This window comes from Tachysurus fulvidraco, chromosome 26 (assembly GCF_022655615.1).
Source record: "Tachysurus fulvidraco isolate hzauxx_2018 chromosome 26, HZAU_PFXX_2.0, whole genome shotgun sequence".
Classification (NCBI taxonomy): Eukaryota; Metazoa; Chordata; class Actinopteri; order Siluriformes; family Bagridae; genus Tachysurus; species Tachysurus fulvidraco.
Window position 1 is genome coordinate 10384524 of NC_062543.1, and position 23583 is coordinate 10408106.

Below are 23583 nucleotides of genomic sequence, written 5' to 3' on the forward strand. Positions count from 1 at the left end.
CTAAGCACAGGTTGTTTAATCAAAATACATGACAGGATAGATGACACAATAGTAAGAGTTTAAGGAAATATGGCAGACAACCAGCAGAATTTTAAAATGTCTTTTTTCCCTCTTTCGCCTGCTTCCTGTTCAGGGTCGCCAAAACAGATCATGTGGTCCGCATGTTAGATTTGGCACAGGTTCGACACCGGATCCCCTTCCTGACCCATTTAATCTGGGCTTGGGACCGGCACTGAGAGTTAATTCTTCAGTGACTGTGTTAGTTCCCTGCCCGGATTTCGAACCCGAGCTACGTCAACGAGAGCCCAGAATCCTGCCACTGGACCACCAGGAGGCCCTGCAGACAACCATTGGAATAAATTATGAGCCTGTTTGTCCTATCTGCATTATTTAGCCCTGTTTAATTGTTGAGAGAGTGATCTGAACAAGGATAGTAAATTGCATACTTGAAAAAGTCACCAGAAATACAGTGTCAATAGTTTACATGCCTGAACAGGTAAGCAATAATTAGTTTTTGTCTAGGTTGTGATGCTGGATTTTCTGCTTCATCTCCAACCACAATAGTGTCTCTCCTACGTTCCAGGATGGATACGACCAAATATGTGTGTCACTTGTTTGACAAGCATGATGGAACACTGTGACACATTGACTGGCCTGCAACATCACCAGACCTCAATCTCACGGAAAACTTGTGGGATTATTTTGGACAGCAGGAGAAACCTCAAAATAAGCACTCTCTATCTGGATTGTACACGAATATAGTGCAAGAGTGGGCTAAAATTTACAGGAACAGAAGACTCTGGTGTAATCCTTACCTATCAGGATTCAAGCTTTTATTAATGTAAGTAGAAGTGTACTGTAGTATTAAAAATAAAATTCATATCAGATGAATTATTCTTCTCCTCAGAGCTTTCTGTTATACTATTTATATAATTGTCACAGAGACATATCACTCATGTATTTCATGCAATTATCTAATCAGCCAATCAGGTGGCAGAAATACAAAGCATAAAATCTCACAGATAACAGTCAAGAGCTTCAGTTAATCTTCACATCAAATATCATAATAGGAAAAAATGTGACCTTACTGCAGCTTTGATTGTGGTATGGTTATTGTTGACAATCCATCCATTTTGTATATATCAGAAAGTGCTAAAATGCTCAGATTTTCACTAATTAGAGTTTACACAGAACGGTATAATGATGCTGTAGGTGAAGATCAGAAGAGAATGACCGAACTGTTCAAGTTAACCGTAACTCAAATAATTGCTCTATACAGCCGTGGTGAGCAGAAAAGCATCTCAGAATGTATAATATGTTGAACCATGAGACAGAGAGGCTACAACAACTGATCAGTGAGCACAGGTTAACTAAAACTGGACTGTTATTGACTAGAAAAACATCACAGGTTCCTTTTAAAAATGCAGTACCAGTGCGTCTGCTTATGCAGCCAACATCTTTACCATAAGAGCCATTTAAATGGGAATAGTTTTCATAGGGAAGTGGAGTAATATAATAATTACGGGTGTATCTCTGGGATTTTGGTCCAATCGAAATCATACTGTAATTTTTAAGGAATTTGATTAAGATTAAGCTACATTAATTAAAAGATTAAGTTCATGAGGGATGTGGTAGCTGAGTGCTTAAGGTGTTGGTCTACAAGTTGGAAGGCTGTAAGTTTGAACCGTGGTCCACCAGGGTGCCTCTGCTGGGCCCTTGTACAAGGCCCTTAACCCTTAATTGCTCAGTTGCATTAAATGAGGTAAATAGATATGTAACTCTGGATCCAAATGTTAAAACCGATAATGGTAAAAATATTAATGACATTTCTGGGTTTTAATTTATTTATTTATTGGTATGTTACTGTAGTTAAATTCCTCACACAAGGGACAAGTGGCCTCCATAAAGAACATGTTATGAGCATGCAAACCTTATGAGCAGATAAAAATTAAGTATAACCATACAAATGAATAAAAAAAGAACATTATTTGATTTTCGCTTCCTTGTTATCTTTTATTCTTCCTTTACCACAAATCTGTCCATCAAGTCATCATTCCAGCTGCGTTTTTTTGGTGAAGCAACTGAATTATACAGTGCAGTGTAGAGGCTCATCCGTCAGTCAAAACTTAATAACTTTTTTTAATTTGATTGCTTCAGTTCACATTGCCTTGGCATCTTTTGTACACTCTCATTTTCATTCTCCTTCAATGCTGGCCTTCCAATTCAACACCCAGCTCTTCATGCTCACTCAGAAAGAGAGTGAGAACAAGGCAGAGGGGGAGAACATACACAGCATTTTAATAGACGACTGAACAAATTAAATTTGAATTCACGGAACAGCTTTCATCTTTGGTGCAGATTTTTTTATGGATGGGAATAAAAAAAACCTTATAATAATGTCGTACAAACTGGAAAACAGGTCCCCTTTGAGGTAATCCATTACTTCTCCGGAAATATGTAAGCGCCGGGTTACAAGGTGACCGTTTGTTATTTCAGCCAATTTATTTAGCTATGATGAAGTGAGGGGGAAAAAAAACACAGTACACGCATTAGCCCACATACTCCCACCTACTCAAGATAAACAATAGTGGCTGAAGAAAAATGAATAAAAACAATAGAGATGATTGCAGGATCTCCAGCAAGTCAAATAATGAAAAATAAACTGATATTAAGAATATTAAGAGACAAAATGAAAAAGAATTAAAATTATTGTGTTATAACTAAGTATAACTGTCTTATTGAAGCGAAATGCAGGGGGTCTTGTATAAAAAAATCTTCTTTTCATATAATCCAGAATACATGTACACATCACGGCGATGAGGAAATATGTAACCTTTAATGAAGTCTTATAATACATGCAGCTGTATGATAGAAACAGAACCACATGCTGTCGTTGGTGCTTTTTTTGACAGATAAAATGTTCCAAAAAGGCTTAAACAAAACAAAATTACTATTGGTATAGTAATTAATAAACACAAGGCACTGATGCAATAGAATTATCATGATTATCATTTGAATGAATTATCAATTATCATTTTTTTATCTACAGAGTATGAATGCATGGAAATGAAACTCCATTGTTGATATGGTTACCAAATAGCTCATCAAACTAATGCTAATTCTTTATGTTTATGATGTACATACTCAATCTAACTAAGATTCTCTGATCTGTAAGAATGTTTGAGAGTCTAGGGAAATAACACCTTCAAATAACACTTTCCCTTAAACTAGCTCTCCACTAACACAAGGCTGCGAGGTAACCAATGGTTAAAGCTAGCACGTGCTTCCTGTAAAAGAGCTGAAGCTATCCACCTGTACCCATCTTCTCAAATTGCTGCTCACGCTGCATCACATAGTAGCTGACAACACCCAGGATTGGTTAGTGTCACTTTAAATCTGAGGAAAGGATGTTCTACCTACCCTATTATTCTAAAAAATAATATATTAAACAAACAGACCGCATTATGCTATTGATATGTATCTGAATATGCTGTTCTTATAGCTTCATTCACACATATATCATTTCCTTTTGTACCTGTCCTGTAATATATAATTTAAACAGTAACATTCTTGCTGTGCTTGATTTTTCTGTTACATTATGAATTATTGAGGACAGACTCCACATGTCGAACACCCTGCTGCCCTGTTGCTCACGGTTACTTCTGCAGATGTTATGTGATATCCATAAAAAATAGCTGAACACACAGGAAGGTCAGTAATCCTCCAATAAGTTTATTTTACATTCTGTTGCTATCAAGCTCTATACGCACATCATACCTAGCATTAACATAAGCAATTTGTGCTTTAGTAGTTGTTACAGTATGTGCCCTTCAGTTCACACACGTCTTGGGTGTTTATGTCTTCTAAATTTGGTAGGTTCAAACCACTGCATATAGGAGAAACATCCAACAAGACATGTTTTGAAGATGCTCCGACCGAGTCGTCTAGCCGTCAGAATTTGCCCATTTTTCTTTCTTTTAACGCATCACCTTCACTGCCACTTAAGCAAGGTAATCACTGTTATTCACTTCACCACTCAATGGGTTAAATGTTACCCCAGATCGGCGTATACAGTAGCAGCGGTGCAATTTTCTATCTAGCCTAAGAGGAATGAAGCGGAGTGTGTGTTGAAAAAAAAAAAAAGGTTCTACTTCACTTATCTCCCTCTCATTTATATTGGAAAGTGGTGTAGATGGCTGATCTTAAGCCTCCTGTCTTGTTTGTTAAATGATTTGGTAATTAGAAAAAAAAATCTTGGACACACTCACATGTCTTGGTGTAAAGTGGCTGGCTCATTGATCGGAGGATGCACTGTAATCGGTGTGTCAATGAGAAGCTTGCTTAAGAGAAGCTCTACAGATAGCAGGCTATTAGATAAAAGCCTAAGAGGGATTTTAGAGGAAGATAAAAGTGTACAGTATTCATTCAAAGAATTTTCTTAACCTTTAATGCTTAATTATATGGTCCATTTATTAAAAAAAATAAAGAATCAAACAAAATAACTCAATTTAAATGTGGCATTGTGGGTTTAAAGGAAAGAAAAACAATGCTCCTTGTTCATTCATCCTAGTTTGTACTGGATGCAGAAAAATGAACATACTGAATGGATCACTGGTCTTTGAACATAATAATACGAGACATTGATTGGCATGGCACGTATTTATGTGTGGTTGCTTGTTCAGCAAGAATTTAGAGGCAGACACCAATAAACTATCTTTGTTTGCAAGCTGTCATGCCATGCACCGATTTTACAGATCAAACTGACATTATACACAGCCATGGGAATTAGTCAGTATTGATTAGTATCAGAGTGGTACAGTGGTGCAATGGGTACCGATGAGGTCTCACAATTCTAATGGTCCTAATTCCAAACATGAACTCGGGTTACTGAGTGCCTGTGGGTTTACTTACTGTGGTCTATTTACTGTGAGTCCCGAGTTTCTACCCACCTCCTTTAAAAATTGTATTAGGATAATTATCTGTGGTTAATTTAGTCTTGGTGTGAATGAGTGTGTGAATAAGTTCATGGTGTCTCATCCAGGGTGAATTCCCACAGCCAGTATTTGAATTAATGAAGGGGGCACAGTGGCTTGGTAGCCTCATACCTTCAAGGTTCAATTCCTGCCTCTGCCATGTTTGTGGAGTGTGTATGTTATTCCCAACCCCTGCTCAGCCCCATCTAAAGCCATGTATGCAATTTTTCATAGTGTCTGAGTATCATCGTTTCCTGCTATTGACTATTGACTGGCATCCTTTCCATGCTGTATACTGCCTTGTCTTGTATCCAGAGTCTCCAGGTTCTCAACAACCAGCGTAGCGAATGGATGGAATTTATTAAATAATTACATTTACATTTCCAGCGTATTAGCAGACGCCCTGATCCATAGCGATTGACATTTTATCTCATTTTTATACAACTGAACAATTGAGGGTTAAGGGCCTTGCTCAGGGGCCCAGCAGTGACAGCTTTGTGGACGTGGGAATTGAACTCACAACATTCTGAGTGGTAGTCCAACACTTTAACAACTAGGCTACCATATCCCCATTAGAATTAGAACAATTTAGTAGCCATGTGGCCAAACATGATCAATAACAATCAGTGTTTGCAGTGTACGCCATTTTGTTTGTCTGAACTGCTAATGCTAATGTATTTTTTCCCTTGTATTTTTTAATAAATGTGCTAAAAAATCATTTGGCAGCTTTGTAATTTCAAAAGAAAGATAAAGTATGCTCAATTATCAGTACAGAAAAAAAGAAAAAGTGTAGATTCTAACTAAAACCTTTGGGTACTGCTTTGAACAAAGCATTACAAACCATCGGATTGTTAAAAACATAAATGCAATTGCACAATAAAGATGTCTGTCCATAGGTGGCTTAGGAAAGCAAGTGCAGATAGAGAGGAATGAGGAAAAAAAAAGCAGTCTACATACTTCATTTGCCTCCACACTTCATTATCACTATTTCTTCAGTAGAAGAATTCATATTGTAATGCATTTAAATAAGTATATAATGTTTGTGATCTCATACAAGAAACAAAGTGGAAGGTTTAAAATCTGACATTTGGAAATGAAATGTATTCCTATGACTACCATTTTCATCGCTATGAGCCTGAAGCAATTTCCACTATTGAAATGTGATGGTATCATATGAAACACATCATTTTAGATGGAGTGCTATTTTTTTTTATAGGTACATATATTGTATTTTCAAAAAACAAAGCAAGTGATCAATTGATCTGTTTGCTTTTACAGAATCTTGCATGTTTGTTGGCATTACATTTCTGGACGGACGACTGACGTAACGTGACTAATGACTAATATCTAATGTCAATAAAGACGCTAAACTCTTTTGAATGCTAGAGGGATCCTTTAAGACTCGCCGCCTTCTTCGAGAGTGGTTTCTTCCACAGTTAAGGCAAAAGGTTAGCAGTATCTCTGTCTATCTTTAAGACAAACTCTAACTTTGATGTAGATTAAAGATTTTCAGGTCATTAAGTCAAGAGTGGTGAAATGCCTTTAGGATTCCTTTACTGAATAATCTGTCCCTTTTAAAAAATATCGTTTTATTATAATAGAAATAAAATGTTATACACATGATAATATAGTGCTGCTCATATGTTGAAATGAAATGGTATCTCACACACATACACACACACTCACACACACATGAAGCTGTGATGCACAGGAGATCCACTGAAAAGGGGCAGTATGACAGACAACAGATAGGGATTTCAGAAGCAGGAAAAGGATTAATAGTAGAAGAAAGAGCTTGAGATATGGCAAAGAGAATGAAAACCATAATAGAAATAAAGGATAGAAACAGCGGGGGCCGCATATTACTTCATATGTACTGTTTGCAACATGGGGTTTTCTGTATGCATGAAAAAGACTGAGAAATCTTTCTAGCTTTGTCTTATTTTTTGGTAAACATGATAGCACATCTGACTCGAATCCATGCACACAAATGAGATAAGGAAGTGATATAAGGAATAATTCATGACAGACCATGGTGTTGTAAGAAAATAATGGCCCAAATGAAAAGCAGATATTTGTATCAGCACAGTCTGGAGTGAGTTATTCTACTTTTGGCAGCAACGTTCATTATAAAAATGTAGCAATGAATGATACAGGCGCACAGCTTTGTTTTAGAATATTATTGCCTTTCAAATTAATTGTGATTTACTCACAATAAATAAATAAATAATAAAATCCTCTCTCGGTTGGGCCAACTATTGGCCCAACTATTGCCTTGCAAGACAACACTTGATTGCTACTGTACCATGCGACTGAAGAAGCACAGGTAGCTACTGTATTAAGGTAAAGAGAAGCGCTTCTTAGCAGACTATTTTGCCTCGCTAGTCAGAGAGGGAGAGTAAATATACTCAGAAGGAGGAAGGAAAATACAGAGTTAATGATACTCAATATATGACACATATATTGTAGCTAGCTAGCTAATTCATTGCCATTCATTCAGCTTTAATGAAAGAATCATTTGATCACAAATGCTTAGATAGAAACAGTTTAGATGGATGGATGGAAGGAAGGAAGGATGGGTAAATCAGCAGAGGGAAATTATGTAACTAATGGTAAAAAAAAAACGGTAACTAATGTACTTATTAAATTTTCAGACATCTGAACAGTTTTTAGTTAGATATGTATTTAATTAAATATTCATGGGAGAAGTCACTTACAGTGACATAACAGCATTAACCTACGTATCATTCTGTCCTTTGCTTTCTCTTGATGAAAATTAAAACATGCTCAGCATTCATTTATTGAGAAAGAAGAAAGTAAATTCCTATGTCCTGGAACCTTGGACCAACATCTGAGATTCCCTCCATAAATGGTAAGTAAACATTACCGACAAAAAGCTTCATTATTATCCTCCATACGAGTCTCTGTGTATGAGCTGCTACTAAAAAACAATAACGTATTAGAACGAGTGCATTCGTATAACCTGATTGTTTTACTGCTTGAGCCACTGTCCATGCCATGAGGTTAAACAAAGTAATCATCTGACCAATCAGATCAACCAGATCCAAGAATCCGCCTGCTATGTGGTGAACTAACTGCTCTTATATTGAAAAATATCACAGATACATTGTGTAAGAGAGATAAGTTCAACGAACATACATGTTTATCTCTCTCTCTTATGCAGTGCGCTCTGCTCACGTATACTAAATGTGTTGTGTGTTTAGACAATTGCAGAACTACTTATAATTTCAAACCATTCACTGTCACCATGCCCTGTCATTTGCATACTGTGAATTTTTATAGTAAAAAACTGATTGCTGTGATTTTCTCTGAAAGTTCAAAGTGAAGATTTTTTGAAAAATGAGAGATGAGCTACGTAACTGCCTACCTCAGGTACAAAATAAAACTTCAATTTCATATCAAAACTTGCTGTGTTTGTGTGTGTTCAGAGATCAGAGAAAGATTTGCACAGCAGGTGGAGAAAAATGACATACACCTGACAACAATTACACACACACATACACACACCGTATAAATACTACAAATTCATCAAGAGAAAGAATGTAGAACTCTGTTCACACTTGATTTCTTTGCTTTTAGACATACGACACATCACAAAACAATATTTTGAGATAACAGAACTAACCAGCAGCCTTTTTTTATGATTTATGACTAAAGACCTTCAACAACAATGTTCTTGAAAGAAATTTTAAATTGAAATCATCATGTGTGAGCACTGTTACAATGGTCATATATGGTCAAATGGTCAATAGAAGGGTAGCATGGGATTATGTGAAACTCACAAGACAGCTACAGATATGTTGGTGGCAGTAGTAAAACAACTAAAATGAATATGCTAATGAATAGAAAACTATCGTTATTACATCAAGTTCACTTTGAAGAATGTTTATGTTTATGTGACAATCGCTAGTAAGTCATACAATTTAAAACCGGCTTTAAAATAAGGTTGATTGGTTGAATTTGTTTCTTAACATTATTGTATGCATTGCTATACTTCTGCAAGTGCAATTTATCCCACTTATCACCCCACGTGGCACTACAGTATGCTCCCTCTGATCTTCTAGCTTTGCTTGACTGAATGTACCATCCCTCGGGTTACAAGGAAGGCATGTATCAAGACCGTTAGGCAACTAAATGGTGGAATGAACTTCCCCTAGATGTCGGAACAGTCGACCCACTGGCTGACTTCAAACAAAATTTAAAGACCTACCTCTTCCTGAAGTACTTAAACTAGCACTTAAAAATTTACTAGTGGTACTAGAATCAACCCCCAACAGATTTTTTAGACTGATGGTATTCTTAGTGATTTAGTGAACCAGAATCAAGGTATTCATCAGTAGAGACTTCAGGCTTCAACAGTTCTGCCAAATGTTATTCATGTAAATGTAAAATTGAAAAATTTTCATGCTGTACATTCACAAAGGGATTGTTCTAGAGTCCAACTACTATTAACATTAATGTAGCTGATCAGATCACTATGTATGCTTACAAATCTTCAACAGTAATGCAAGCTTGTGGTTTAGTAAACTCTCCAAGAATTATTCCAAGAACTGCTGATTTTTACTGAAGAAGGTTAGCTTAGCTCTTCACTGCTTCCAGTTGGTCTGGAGTAACTGCACCCACCCCAGCCATTAACTGATAATATTCGACTCCCCTGCTTTAGACCTAGAATAATAACATAGGAATGTAATTATGCAAACCTGTAGTACTAGGCTCTGGTCAAAGTTGTAGGCACTGGGTCTTCCTTCAAGCGTAGAAAAAGCTACATTTCCTCCTGTTAGGGGAGAGATGTCGCTAAACTCATCTGTACAGGTTGCGGTTCTCTCCTCCTCCCCAGGTCTGATGAAGCCCTTGGTGTCTCTACCATAGGTCTTCAGGCAGGATGCACTGTAGTACTGGTATGGTTGCCAAGGTGCTGTCTCATTTGTACGTTTGTAAATGGCAAAACTCTCTGGGCGGCTAGTGTAGAACTTCAACCGGACGTATGTTATCTCATAGGCTTTACCTGTTGAAGAAAAGACAATATGTACAAAGTGACATGAGTCAAAGAGGATACAATCCAAGCAGTCTCTGTTTTTCTTTCTTTTGGTATTATCTCTTTTGTGTGGAGTGTTCTTAATTTGGTCGTCTGTGCTGACTGATTCTTATTACCTGTAAACCATTTTCAATTCTATTGATTCCAGTGAAGCAAAGCATGCATTTAGATTCAACAATCCAACAAAGCTTTGTAATTACATAATTAGCCCAAAGCAGTATTTAAATAATGTTGGTAAGTATTTAAATAATGTTGTCCTTAGGATAGAAATACAACAAACTAAAAGTAAACAAGGAGAGATTCATGGTCAGATTTGCAACAGAGTGTCTTGGGGTCAATCATAAACTGTGGGTTATTTACGGTCTAAAAGATCAGAGATTAGTTTTATCTGTCTAGAAGGAAGTTATTGTGCCTGGTGACAATTATCACACTAAGTTGTGAGTAAAGATCTGAGCTCACCAATTTTCTAATGGTGTAAACACACATATCAAAACCACCTTATTAGCAGTTCTCCAATGGGGCGATGGTCAAAGAGGCAACAAAAAAGCCAAGCACCATTGTGCAGCAGAATGGATACTGAAGAACTCACTGACTTTTAACTTTTAAGCCAGTTTTGAAATCTCTACCCTACTAAATACCCTACTTAAAGTAAGTGCTATTATTGTAAAATGGAAATGTCTCAGAGCAACAACATTTCAGACACAAAGCAGAGCGGGGATGCAGAGTGCTGAAGCATGTCTTACTGTACATAAAAATCACCTTTCAGCTCTTGCATCATGTACTACAGTTCCAAACTGCCTCTGGAAGCAACATCAGCACAAGAACTGTATGTCAGAAGTTTCACAAATGTGTTTCCATGGCCCGAGCTGCTGCACAAAATCCTAAGATCTTTATTCACAATGCCAGGGTTTCTAAAGCAGACAGCCACTGGATTTTGGAGCAGTGGAAACTGGAGTGATGAATCATGCAGTCTGATAAAAAAACAGGGTTTGGTGGATGTTACCAACGGTAAAGCTTGGTGACAACATGATAATAGGGGCATGGGCTATTATATCTTATAACTGGTAAGGGATATTCAACAAGCTCACATACAAGTGAAGTGACATACAGCTAAGTACGGTGACCCATACTCAGAATTCGTTCTCTGCATTTAACCCATCCAAAGTGCACACACACACAGCAGTGAACACGAGCCACGACTTGCCCCAATACTGTAAGTGTATTAGTAATGTGTCAATATACTTTAAGCTATAGAGTGTAGTAGCTCAGTTGTTGTCATGACTCAGCCCGGACTTTGGCCACGTGCATTTGTTTGTTTATGTTCCTCATCACATATCTGCCCTGCCCTTGTCTATTCCTCCCTGTTTCCACACCTGTTCCTAATTGTATCTGATTGTCTTTTGTATTTTAGTGTGTCGCGTTGCCGATGACAGCGCGGAATCTACTGTTGTATTGTCCTGTCTTTAGTTCGTGTCATGTTTAGTTTTTTTGTTATTAAACCCCGTTTGTTTTGCTATCCTGCGTTTGGGTCCACTTTTATCCCGCATCATGACAGTTGTGATACTCATCTAGTTATCACTTTAATGCTTTGACCAAATATAAAAAGCTGGTACATGTGGTGAATATTGTAGACGATTTTAATTGTTAATAAAAATAAAAAAAATCATCAGCCAATCAGAATTTATGGTGCATCTAATCAACAAGTTTTCTATAATCTCTCTTGTATGTGGCCTTATACTAAAAAACAGTGAGTGACACTGTCTACACTCTTTGCTAAGAAAAACTTGAAAGGTCCACAGTAAAACATGAAATAAAATATAAATATTTTTGTAGCGAAATATTTATGTAATGTTTTGAGAATCTGGCGAAAATCTTGATGTAATTTTATTAGGAAAGATCTGTGGCTGTCTGTCACTCTGACATTGCTAGCACAGTTACAATGGTGTTTAATCCTTTTTACCAGTATACTGCCATTCCATGAAATCGAATTATCGGATAGTTACGAGCTGTATAAAGGAATGATTTTCTGGCCACAATATAAAAGGAGTCAGTTGGATTGCAGTGTGAGAACAGTGTTTTTGCCTCTGTTGGATAACCTGACACAGAATTTTAGTGGTTTATTTATTTTGAAGATAGAAACATTTGTGTGAAGTAAACTTTTTTTCAATGAATATATTGCTGCTAATAAATTAGGTATAAACAGAAAGACATGAAAAAATACAGATTCGTAAAGACCCATGTATTCACTTTTCTATGACCCATTAACACATTATTTGGACTGTAACATGACAAGAAATCCAATGCTAAACATGTGCACATCAAAACAGGTGAAAAAAGTTTCATTTGTTGGGCACTGGGGAAAAACGCACACACACACACACACACACACACACACACACACACACACACACACACACACACACACACACACACACACACACACACATACATACATACATACATACATATATACTGTACATACTGATCTCAAATATAAGGGATTAACAGGATATGTGATTTGGGGACTGATTTATGGCTAGTTAGCGAAATGCATGATAGCGTTATATGGTACCAGCATCAAAGATTTGGAACCTGATCTGGTGGTAAAATACTTTAATGTTCCTGCATTGCTGTCTTTAGTTAGAAATGAAGTGAGGGCTAATTCCCACTGACAACATTATCAGCAGGTAGTCATTGTGGGTAATGGAGTAAGGCATAACTAAATCTGAGTCCACTGAAGATGGCATGTTAATTATAAAGATTAATATACTTGCTATATTTGGTTTCTAGCATTTTGATTATGTTGATCTGCTTTATCTGCTGACTGAACACTGCTGTCGAGTTTCTAACTGGTGAGTGGCCATTGATATCGATATTGAAGCAGTGGACAGAGTGGGAACATACAGTATATCAAGAGATTTTTTTTGTATGCAATTCAAACATCAGATGGCCATTCTATGTTAAAAAGATAGAATATCTGATTTGTCTTTCTTTATCCCAAGGCTCCCAGCTCAATAAAATAATATATGACTTCTCTGTGTGGTTCATTGCTACATTCTATGAGGTTGTAACTCCCATAACATCATCATGTAAGAGGGTCATGCAGGGCAAATCAGTGGTATTACAAAATTGACAGGTTTATGACTCACTTTTTTCTAAACCCTTAAAAAAATGTCATGAGTTAATTTTTTATATGTCCACAGAAGACACCTGAGACAACAGAGTTCTCCGAAAGACTGGATTTTACAAGGATGTGAATGGAATAGGCAAAAGTTAAGTCGTGAAATAAGACTTAATACACCAGGTAGGACAGGCAAAATGTATGCAAATGTCTGGTTTAAACATATTTAATAATTCTTCTTATTATGTTTTAAATTACAGTCAAAAACATGTGTATAAGTTCTTTGCTTTATAACTACATCCCTGTAATAATGGACATGCCTCTGTTAATAAATCTCTTTCAAGATTTACAGAACATCTGCACTTTTTGGTTTATTCTCCCAGGCTTCACAAAATGTTACATGTTATCCATGCAAGAACTGTAAATAAAATATATCTGTCTCCATTTCCAAAATCTGAATGGGAGGAACAAATCTTTTGGGAGGTGTTATGAATGGGAGGGGAATGTAGATCATTAAGCAGGCTCAGGTTCAGAAAGTTGTCAGTACCATAGTTTAATTCACATGTTTCCAAGTAAGACATATTTCCAAGTAAGCATGTAAGTAACCTTTATTTACCCAGGATAAAACTCAATGAGATAAAATGTATTTTACAAGAGTTACCTTTCAAAGATGGCAGCAAAGACACAACAATTAACACAACACAAAAATTTAGTATATATACAGATATAGTATATACTGTGTACATATATTATATAGTATATTGCAGAAGCAACCTACAATATGACTGTACTCAAAGTTATTTATAAGTGCCATAAATTGTACTTGCAAAGGGAGCACAACATTTTAAGTTTTAAGTGTTCCTGTAAGTTGTTCGATGTTGATGGAGCATTAAATTTAAACCCCTCTGTCCCCAGCTCACATCTAAGATGCGGAACAGAAAGAAAAAAGAAAAAACAAAAAATTGAAATATATAATAGTTTACTTTCTGTAGCCACACCCAGGCCTGATTACTGCTGCACCTGTTCGCAATCAAGAAATCACTTAAATAAGACCTGACTAACAAAGTGAAGTAAACCAAAAGATCCCCAAAAGCTACTGTACACATCATGCGAAGATCCAAGTAATTCAGGAACAAATGAGAACTAACGTAATTTAGATCTATCCGTCTGGAAAAGGTTATAAAGCCATTTCTAAAGCTTTCGGACTCCAGTGAACCACAGACAGTGCCATGGAAAAAAACATGGAACAGTGATGAACCTTCTCAGGAGTGGCCGGCCGACCAAATTTACCCCAAGAGCGCAGTGACGACTAATCCAAGATGTCACAAAAGACCCAACAACAACATCCAAAGAACTGCAGGCCTCACTTGCCTCAGATAAGGTCAGTGTTCATGACTCCACCACAAGAAAGGGACTGGGCAAAAAGAGCTTGAGTTCCAAGACAAGCAAAAAGAACATAAAGGCTTGTCTTAGTTTTGCCAGAAAACATCTCGATTATCCCCAAGACTTTGGGGAAAATAATATGTGGACTGACGAGACAAAAGTTGAACTGTTTGGAAGGTGTGTCCCATTACATCTGGTGTAAAAGTAACCTGCATTTCAGAAAAAGAACATCATACCAACAGAAAATGGTGGTGGTAGTGTGATGGTCTGGGGCTGTTTAGCTGCTTCAAGACCTGAAAGACAAATGTGATAAATGGAACCATGAATTCTGCTGTCTACCAAAAAATCCTGAAGGACAATGTGCGGCCATCTGTTCGTGACCTCAAGCTGAAGCGAACTTGGGTTCTGCAGCAGGACAACAAACCCAAACACACCAGCAAGTCCACCTCTGAATGGCTGAATAAAAACATAATGAAGACTTTGGAGTGGCCGAGTCAAAGTCCTGACCGGAATCCTATTGAGATGCTCTGGCATGACCTTAAAAAGGTGCTTCATGCTCGGAAACCCTCCAATGTGGTTGAATTACAACAATTCTGCAAAGGTGAGTGGACCAAAATTCCTCTACAGCTCTGTAACAGACTCATTGCAGTTATCGCAAATGCTTGATTGCAGTTCTTGCTGCTAAGGGTGGCTCAACCGGTTATTACTGTAGGTTTAGGGGCAAGCACTTTTTCACACAGGGCCATGTGGATATGGATTTTGCTTTCCTTTAATAATAAAAACCTTCATTTAAAAACACCATGTTGTGTTTACTTGTGTTCTCTTTGACTAATATTTAAATATTTCAATTGTTTGATGATCTGAAACATTAAAGTGTGACACATGCAAAAAAAAAAAAAAAAAATCAGGAAGGGAAAAATACTTTTTTTCACACCACTGTATGTCCTCCAAGTAAATATTGTGCTGTCCAGTTTTTACAAAAATGATTGATAACTAAACAAATAGATATCAAACCACATAACAGATACAATACAATGATCTTGTAATCAAGAAATAAATCGAATCTAAAAGTATTAATAAATTGAGACATAATTGAGTAAAAGGGATAGTGATGTTTTTTTTTTTTTTTTGGAATTACTCTTTGGAATGAATGTATCATTTGGATCACTTGAATGGACTGAATCATATTTCTCATTCACTTTAATGCCATCTGTGTAAACTATGTAACTGCTTTGGCAGCTTTTTCCTGACCGTGAGGTCTGAATGCACATGTCGTTAGTTGTAGATGTTGAGCCAACATGTCTCCTACTGAATGAAGCTGGGTACTGGTACTGGTACTGATTCTTTACAAATTTGAACATGTGGTTCAGCAGGAACCGAAGGAATACATCGTGAACGATTTGTTTGAACTGGGACTTCGGTGATGAAAGAAGACATGTCATATATGATATGTATGGGATGTATAAAAATGTGTAAAAATGATTTTTAAAAATTATTATAAAAAAAACAAAACGACACATTTTTCGGTGTAAACACATCACGAATCCAGTTAGGGAAAATAATGAATAAATAACAAAAGCAGCTGCTTTAAGTGTGCATGTGTACGTGCATGTGTACTTACAACATAAGACTTTAACAACAAAAATGTTAGCAGAGAAAACAGAGGACATTAAGAGGCAGTTCAACAACACTAACAGAAAAAAAAAAAAACCAATTGCAAGGTTTCTTGAAGTCAAGGCAGAGAATAAAGTATTCGGTTAAATCTCAGGCTACGTAAGAGGCGGATGAGTGGATGCAGACAGGCTAAAACATCTGTGCTGTCCTGAAGGTCATTTGTGACTCTGAAATTCTTAGACCTTTTTTGGTAATACAGAAGGAAGAAGCCATGAAAAAAAAGTTATTTTTTCTTTTTTGCCTTTAATTTGATTTGGTGTTTGCATTTCCCCCATTTGTATTTTTTTTCCTACATTGAACATACTAAAGGTTTTTAAATCCTTATAAGGAGTTTTTATCATTGTAGTAATTAGTTTTTAATTCAATAAGAATCTGCAGGTTGCTGCAGCATTAGTTTACAGTCCAGTTCTCATCAGGAGGGATGTTAGTTTCAGGTAGAAATGCTCGACAAGGGTTTCAGTAATGCTTATTTATTTCATATTCCATATATAGTAAAGCTCAGAGACAGCTGAAAAAGCTAAATGAGGTCAAAATGGAAAAAAAAACATTCTATAAAAGTTATTCTGACTTTATTATTCTTCCACATCCATTTTACATATTATGTAATTATATTAACAAAAATTAGAACTTTATCCCCAAAACGAATGACACTTTCACTTGCTCATTCAAATCTAGTAAATGTACACATTAATCCAAATATGTTATATTTATTGTTTGGGATTGATATAAAGATGATATGTGTAAAGGCGTTCTTTCCTGTAGTGCTAATTAAAACCCCAATAATGAACCCCAGGGTCAACAATATAATCCATGTCTAACATTGCAATCTAACTCATTGCCAATACTATGACTTGAATCTGATCGATGGCTCACATGAGTCTACTTTTAAATGTATACAATTACACAAACTCAGGATCTCTCCATAGATACAAACTTTTTTAGAAGTAACAAGACCATCTTTCTTGTGTAAATGCTCTTAGAAATAATTTACAAATAAATACCCAGCCTGATAAATGAGACCTCCTATTGGGAGCTGTGTGTTCTTGTGTGTTATGATTACAACATCTAGCACTTGAAGGCTACGGAGCACTAGCTACTGCGTCAGAGGGTCTAATCCTTTTTTATGACTCAGTAGACTAAACCATCCTGTCTGTGCAACGAACTTGAGGAACTCAGCAACTATATATATTAGTGTCTGTGTTAATTGCGTTCCACCAGACTAAGTATTTCTGAGTGGCACATGCTGGAACATAATATTGTTCATTTTATATCTAAAGCAGAAGGGAATACATAAACATCTACAACTCATTCCCATCTGCTTGTTATGGGCATCTTCGGCTGCCAAATACATTAATCACCAACTCATCAAATATGTCTGAGCTCCATCTGAAGCTGGATTTTCACATCTGCCACTCCAGAGATGGTAATGATATAAACAAGTACATTTCATGAAGTCTTATAAAACAGTGACAACCCTGTGATTATTGAATGTTCGACCTTTCTGCATAGAATTATTTTAATTTCTGTCGCTAAGGACAAGAAATAACCTTTTGGTAGCACCTAGATTAACTGATCATATGATAGCATCCAGCTACACAGCTCTGCCTAGGTGTAATCTAAAGGCCACTGTCACACCAGATCAGATATTTTGCATGCTGTACGCTAGATGACTTGATTACAGCCTGTCATTGTGGCATGTGGAAGATAATGTATCTTTAGTATCTTTGGCTAGCTAGCTTGATCATCCATAATAATTACTAGCACCTACCTTTTTTTTTTACAATTATTATTATTGACTCTCAAGATGGAAGTTTGCCAATTTATAAGTGATAGGTTGAAAGGAAACACATCCAAAAGCGAAGTCGTCCTTCACAGCTCAAGTCCCATTTGGTGACTTGGGATCAAAATTTGTAAATGCTTTTATTAAACATTATATATTGGCACCCTTCTATACAAAACAGTATCCTGAAGTTATAATGTTGGAGACTTTTTGGATATCCACTGAACAAATGTTCCTTGGACAATGCCTGTGGGGGAAGGGGAGGGGGGGGCATGATACTTTGTCAGGATTGCATAACGTGCTGCTTCTTTGTCTGAAATTTTCAAAAGCACCACATGGCATCTGTGTCTCATATTGGTTTCTAGAAGGTCGTTGAGGGAAAACTACAATGAAAACCAGATGGTTGAGGTATTCTTTGAAAGTTTGTGTGTGTGTGTGTGTGTGTGTGTGTGTGTGTGTGTGTGTTTGTGTATGTGTCTGTGTGTGGGAAAGACCTGACCTGAAATCTATGCAATGAGACCTCTGCTGCTTTTTGTGTTTGTCTTCTTCCTCGTAGTGTTTTGTTTACCGTCTCTCTCACACACGTGTGTGTTGATGCATGTCTGAGCCTAGGAAGTAATTTGTTTGGTTTGGAGGCTAGAGAGAGCTGAACACAGACCCCTGACTAGAAGCCATCCGGTGATCAAAAAGAAAAAGTAGAACCTAAGATGAAAGAGACAGACGTGGTAGACTTTCACTCATGATTTCCTGTTCAGAGATTCATGTCTTAGCATCAGGGCTGTCTGTTCCTTGAGTAAATCTCAAATCTATAAAGACAATATTGTACTAGTCAGGGTTTGTCGAACAATTGACATGCTTCTGGGAGCTCAGAGTCATAACCTTTTTCAGAGCACCAGTAAACTTTACATTTTTTAGAAAACGATCCTGAGTAACTGTAAATGAGGGGCACCAGTTTAATAAAGTTGAGGAATGTCTAAAGGACAATAGACACTATAGACAAAACTTCCTCCTACTTAATTCTGCCAAGACAGACATTGTGGTACTATGACCGCATGCAGCTAGACGTAAGACGTCGGAATATACCATAAGTCAATGCCCTTACTATGTAGTTTTTGTTATAAGGGTAGCTTTCTTTCATCTCAGAAATATTGATAGGATATATGAAGAATGAAGTCACTACACAATGCAGGGAAAACTAGTTCATGCTTTTTGTACCTCTAGGTTGTAATTGTGTTTGAAAATTGTAATGCCTTACTGTCTAGATGTAGCTGCATAAACAAGCTTAAGTTAATCCAAAATGCAACAGCTAGAACCCTAACTAGAAGATATGTACAAATCACTCTTATCTTATCCCCACTGCATTGGCTCTCAGTCATATTTTGCATTGAATATAAAACACTACTACTGAACTATAAAGTCTTACAATTTTTTTGTGGTCCTCCTACTCCAATAAAAAAAGGTGCAGGCTATTTGTTGGTACCTCGAATAGTGAAAGCTACAGCAACTTTTTTTTTTTTTTTTTACAATGCTCCACAGTATAAAAGCCTTACTATTAATGTTTGGAACACAGACACAGTCTCAGTGGTTAAGTCTAGGCTGAAAAGTTTTTTGTTTAGTCAAGTCTTGTGAGAATAATTTTTTTCTTTGGTAAGATGCAGATCTGGAACGTTCTTGGGCAAAGAGTGTTTTGGTGAACTGGGATGTTTGGATTTCTTCCCTACTCTCTGGCAATCACTCGGGTTTTTTTCTGGTGGCATGACTGGCCTCTTTATGTCTCAGCGTGCCCTTATGTCTGTGTCTCCTCTGGCTCTTGCTCCTTTTAGTTATGCTGGCATAGCTAGTCTTGCCCACGTTCCTGCTTGCACTCTGCACACAATAAACATTGTCCTTAACCATTATATGACAATAAGCATACCTAATCATTTGTTTCTCCTTCTCCTTTTCTATCTGTTCAGCTACACATGCTACTCCTGAGATATAAGTGATCTTGACCCCTTCGGCTCTCTCTCCCCGCCTAATCCACCTGATGCCCTACTTCTGGTTGGAATTCTCATCACTTTGAAACCACTCGATGTTGCTGGGGATGGTCCCACATGGACAGCCTAAAGATACATGAGATTACTTAGGATGGTTCTGTCAGGACTCAGCCCGGACTTTAGGCCATGTGTCTTTGTTTATGTTCCTCGTCACGTGTCTGCCTCACCTTCGTCTGCCCCTCCCTGTCTTCACACCTGTTCCTAATCATGTCTCATTGTCTTTTTGTATTTAACTGTCCCGCGTTGCCTTGTGCAGCGCGGAATCAACTGTCATCTTTGTCCGGTCTAGTCTGTGTTATGTTTCATGTTTTTCGTTATTAAACCCTGTTATATTTGCCATCCTGCGTTTGTGGCCGCTTTTTTTCTCGCGTCGTGACTGGTACAACCTTCAAACAACGAAGATTTTTCAACTGCATTTGATATAAACAGTAGCTCACAAGTATAATTTTTCTACCAGAGATTTACAAAAAACTTATATCCTCTAGCTTTAAAGTTGCTACATAATATTCATTCTTTCAAAAATGATTACAATGCTTATTATTAGTGATATATGGTAATACTGTATCTTTAGCTCGTGCATATTCTCACGTTTGCTTTGTCTTAACATCTTTGGCATAATGAGTCCTAATCATTTCTTTTGTGGTTGTTGCATGCTTGATTTTGCAGCAGCTTTTTTAAATTTTGGTGCTTTTTTGTGGAAAACTTTGAATTAGCACAAGCACAAGATTCATCTTTTAAACACTTACCAATAAAGAGAATATTTAATTACTTTCTATGATAGCCGTACTCAGGTTCGACATACATGAGTTGTCGACCAGTAAGTGAAATGATGTCCCATGTCACTTATTGGTCAAAATATGGTGAAAATCAATGGCAAGTTTAAAAAATTGCACAATCCTTTGAATACTCAGAGATATCTATCTATCTATCTATCTATCTATCTATCTATCTATCTATCTATCTATCTATCTATCTATCTATCTATCTATCTATCTATCTATCTATCTATCTATCTATCTATCTAAATAAAATTTGTTTGGAAAATGTCAATGACTATTATATTATTTAAGAGATTTTCTATTGACTCCAGTTGTCATGTTTTATAATCCATTTTAATAGCCCTGTTTTATACAATTTTATTCTGCATAGATTCTTAGGATTTGTGGCACTAACATTTATCCAGGCAAGACAACCAAGTTAACCACTGGTAAAAAGGTTAATGCTTGAGATTTTAGGTTTGTCAGGTTCTCTAAAATACTTGGCAGGCCACTACAGTTCAAATGGTTTGACACATTTATGGCATATGGCAGATGCCCTTATCCAGAGCAACGTACAGTACATTTTTATTTTATTTTTAATTTTATACAACGAGGCAATTGAGGCTTGAGTGCCTTGCTCAGGGGCCCAGCATTGGCAGATTAGTGGACCTGGGATTTAACTCACAACCATCCAGTCAATAGTCCAACACCTTACCCTCTAGGCTACCACATCCCAACTACTTGTACAAAGGAAAGCAATAATGGTTACTACATGCGATATTAATACAGAACAACACTTTCCTCGTTCTCACAGTCAACAGTTTAGCGTGTTAGATCAGAACAAAGTTCAACTTTTTGTTACTCTGTGCACTAACGCAATCAAACATTCATAATGAAGACCTTATAATGACGTTAAGAGTAAACTTAGGTCATGTCAAGTATTCACTTGTTTTCAGTTATGGAAATGAAAATGTTCAGAAAACAAATATAAATAACTGACCAATTACAAGGCCAAACAAATCCAATAAGTGATATACGACTCTTGATATGAACACACAATATCTTTGAACCTCCCGAATTTTTAGATACTTTGCTGAGTTTCGTTAAAAAAAGGTGCTAATAAGCCATTTAGAGCATATGGGTTAGTTTAGTCTTTGAAATAGAAAGAACACTGAACTGCAACATGCCAGAAAGATCAGGAATCCGATAAACACAGGAAATCAACACAGGAAGCAGCTAAATCCTGAATGACACATAAAACAACAGCAGTAAATTCTCGGAAAATCTGCATCTACTATCTACTGACCTCTTTAGTGTAGGAGAACTAGGATGGCTAAATTAAATGCTGTGCAAACACTCTTCTCATAACACCAGGGAGTGATTCATTTCACTATTTCATTAGCAAATATTTCTTGTTTATTGCTGTTACAAAATGAAACCTGCAGCCAAAAAGACCATGTGTATCAGTGAACAGAAGCCTGTGGTAACGTTTAGCAGAATCTACTTTGCGTAATAGTGCACAAAGTTCATTCATTACTTCTAACTCTATCGTGAACTGGGAATGGCTAACAAAGAATAAGATTCTTCTTTTAATCATCTACCAATAAAGAGAGTATGTAGTTACTTTCTATGAAATCTAGGAATATGCTAAGATACTCATAGTTATGAAATAGTCTTACCTAAGTGTAGTGTTAAATTGACAGAGTTGGGGTACTGCACTCCATAGAACATGGACTGGCTTTGCCACCAGGTAGGTTCCTCGTCGCTGTGGAAGTCATTCAGATAGGTGGCATTGTGATTTGTTTCGAGGTCTAAAGCGTCACAATGACGACAGGAGCGTGTGGAACCCGTTTGCATGCAGTAGTCCTCAGGTGGAGAGCCGCACACGTTTGAAACGATTATGGTATGGTTGAAAGCTGCATTTTCAAATTTAGGCATGCAGACACTTGGTGCGCCTTCCTCATTGTAGCAGGAGTCCATCCCAGCAAAAACATATGAATGTGAGAGGGATAAAAGAAAAAGGATGGAGACGACAAAGGGAAATGTAGTGGAGTACATGCTTTATGCAGCAGCAAAAGTGGCCAAATAAGGTAAAGAACTGTAAGTGAATTAGTGCACACAAGAAATAGAAAAAGGAAAAGATAAGTAAAACCTGCCTCAAGCGCATGAAATTAAATGTCTGATAATTGACAGCATATTTATGAGTAGAAACACACCCTCAGATGTACACGCATGCATGCTTGAGCATTTACCCAGAATGTTAAAATGAACAAAGAACAAGAGTAAATACTTTATAACTAAATAACATGCATTACATGAGAAATGAGCAGTGCCATGCCGTACAACAGTGATGTTTTTTAAAGGAATATAAAAAAAAAAAGGTCCACACACTCACATGCATGTGATAGGAACAAAAAAGTTGTGAACAGTTTGGAAAGTTTCCTCTGGCTCTCATGCGGAGCAGTTTTCATTCCTCCTTTCTTTCCTGAAGAAACTCAAAACATGTTTCCAATCTAATACGTTCAATGTGACGAGTGCCTTCGCACACACACAGGCACAGATGAGAAGGAAGGGAGAACTAGGCGAGAGGCAGCATGATGGGGTGTAGACTAAAAGAGGAGGAGTAAAATGAGATGAAAGTGTGGAGATAAAAGGGTCTGGGGGAGCGGCGCCTCCTTTTTGGATGGACTAGTATTGCAGTTTAGGTTGATGTATTAAACCTTTTTCTCAGTTCTCTGCATTTGATTTCTCCCACGTTTTATTTACCAGATGCTTTCATTTAAAGTAAAATACAGTCCATCT

The 23583-nt window shown here is 37.0% G+C and overlaps 1 protein-coding gene across 1 annotated transcript in view; it reads right to left on the reverse strand.

Moving 5' to 3' along the window:
* lamc3 (laminin, gamma 3) overlaps positions 1-23353 on the reverse strand; it is a 99946-nt gene extending 76593 nt beyond the window's left edge. Inside the window, exons 1-2 of the mRNA XM_047809541.1 lie at positions 22461-23353; positions 9695-9999 (exon numbers count right to left, since the gene is read on the reverse strand). Of these exons, the coding sequence (XP_047665497.1) occupies positions 9695-9999; positions 22461-22839 (684 nt within the window). The 5' untranslated portion in view covers positions 22840-23353. The remainder of the gene's footprint in view (positions 1-9694; positions 10000-22460) is intronic.
* Positions 23354-23583: the final 230 nt, after the last annotated feature.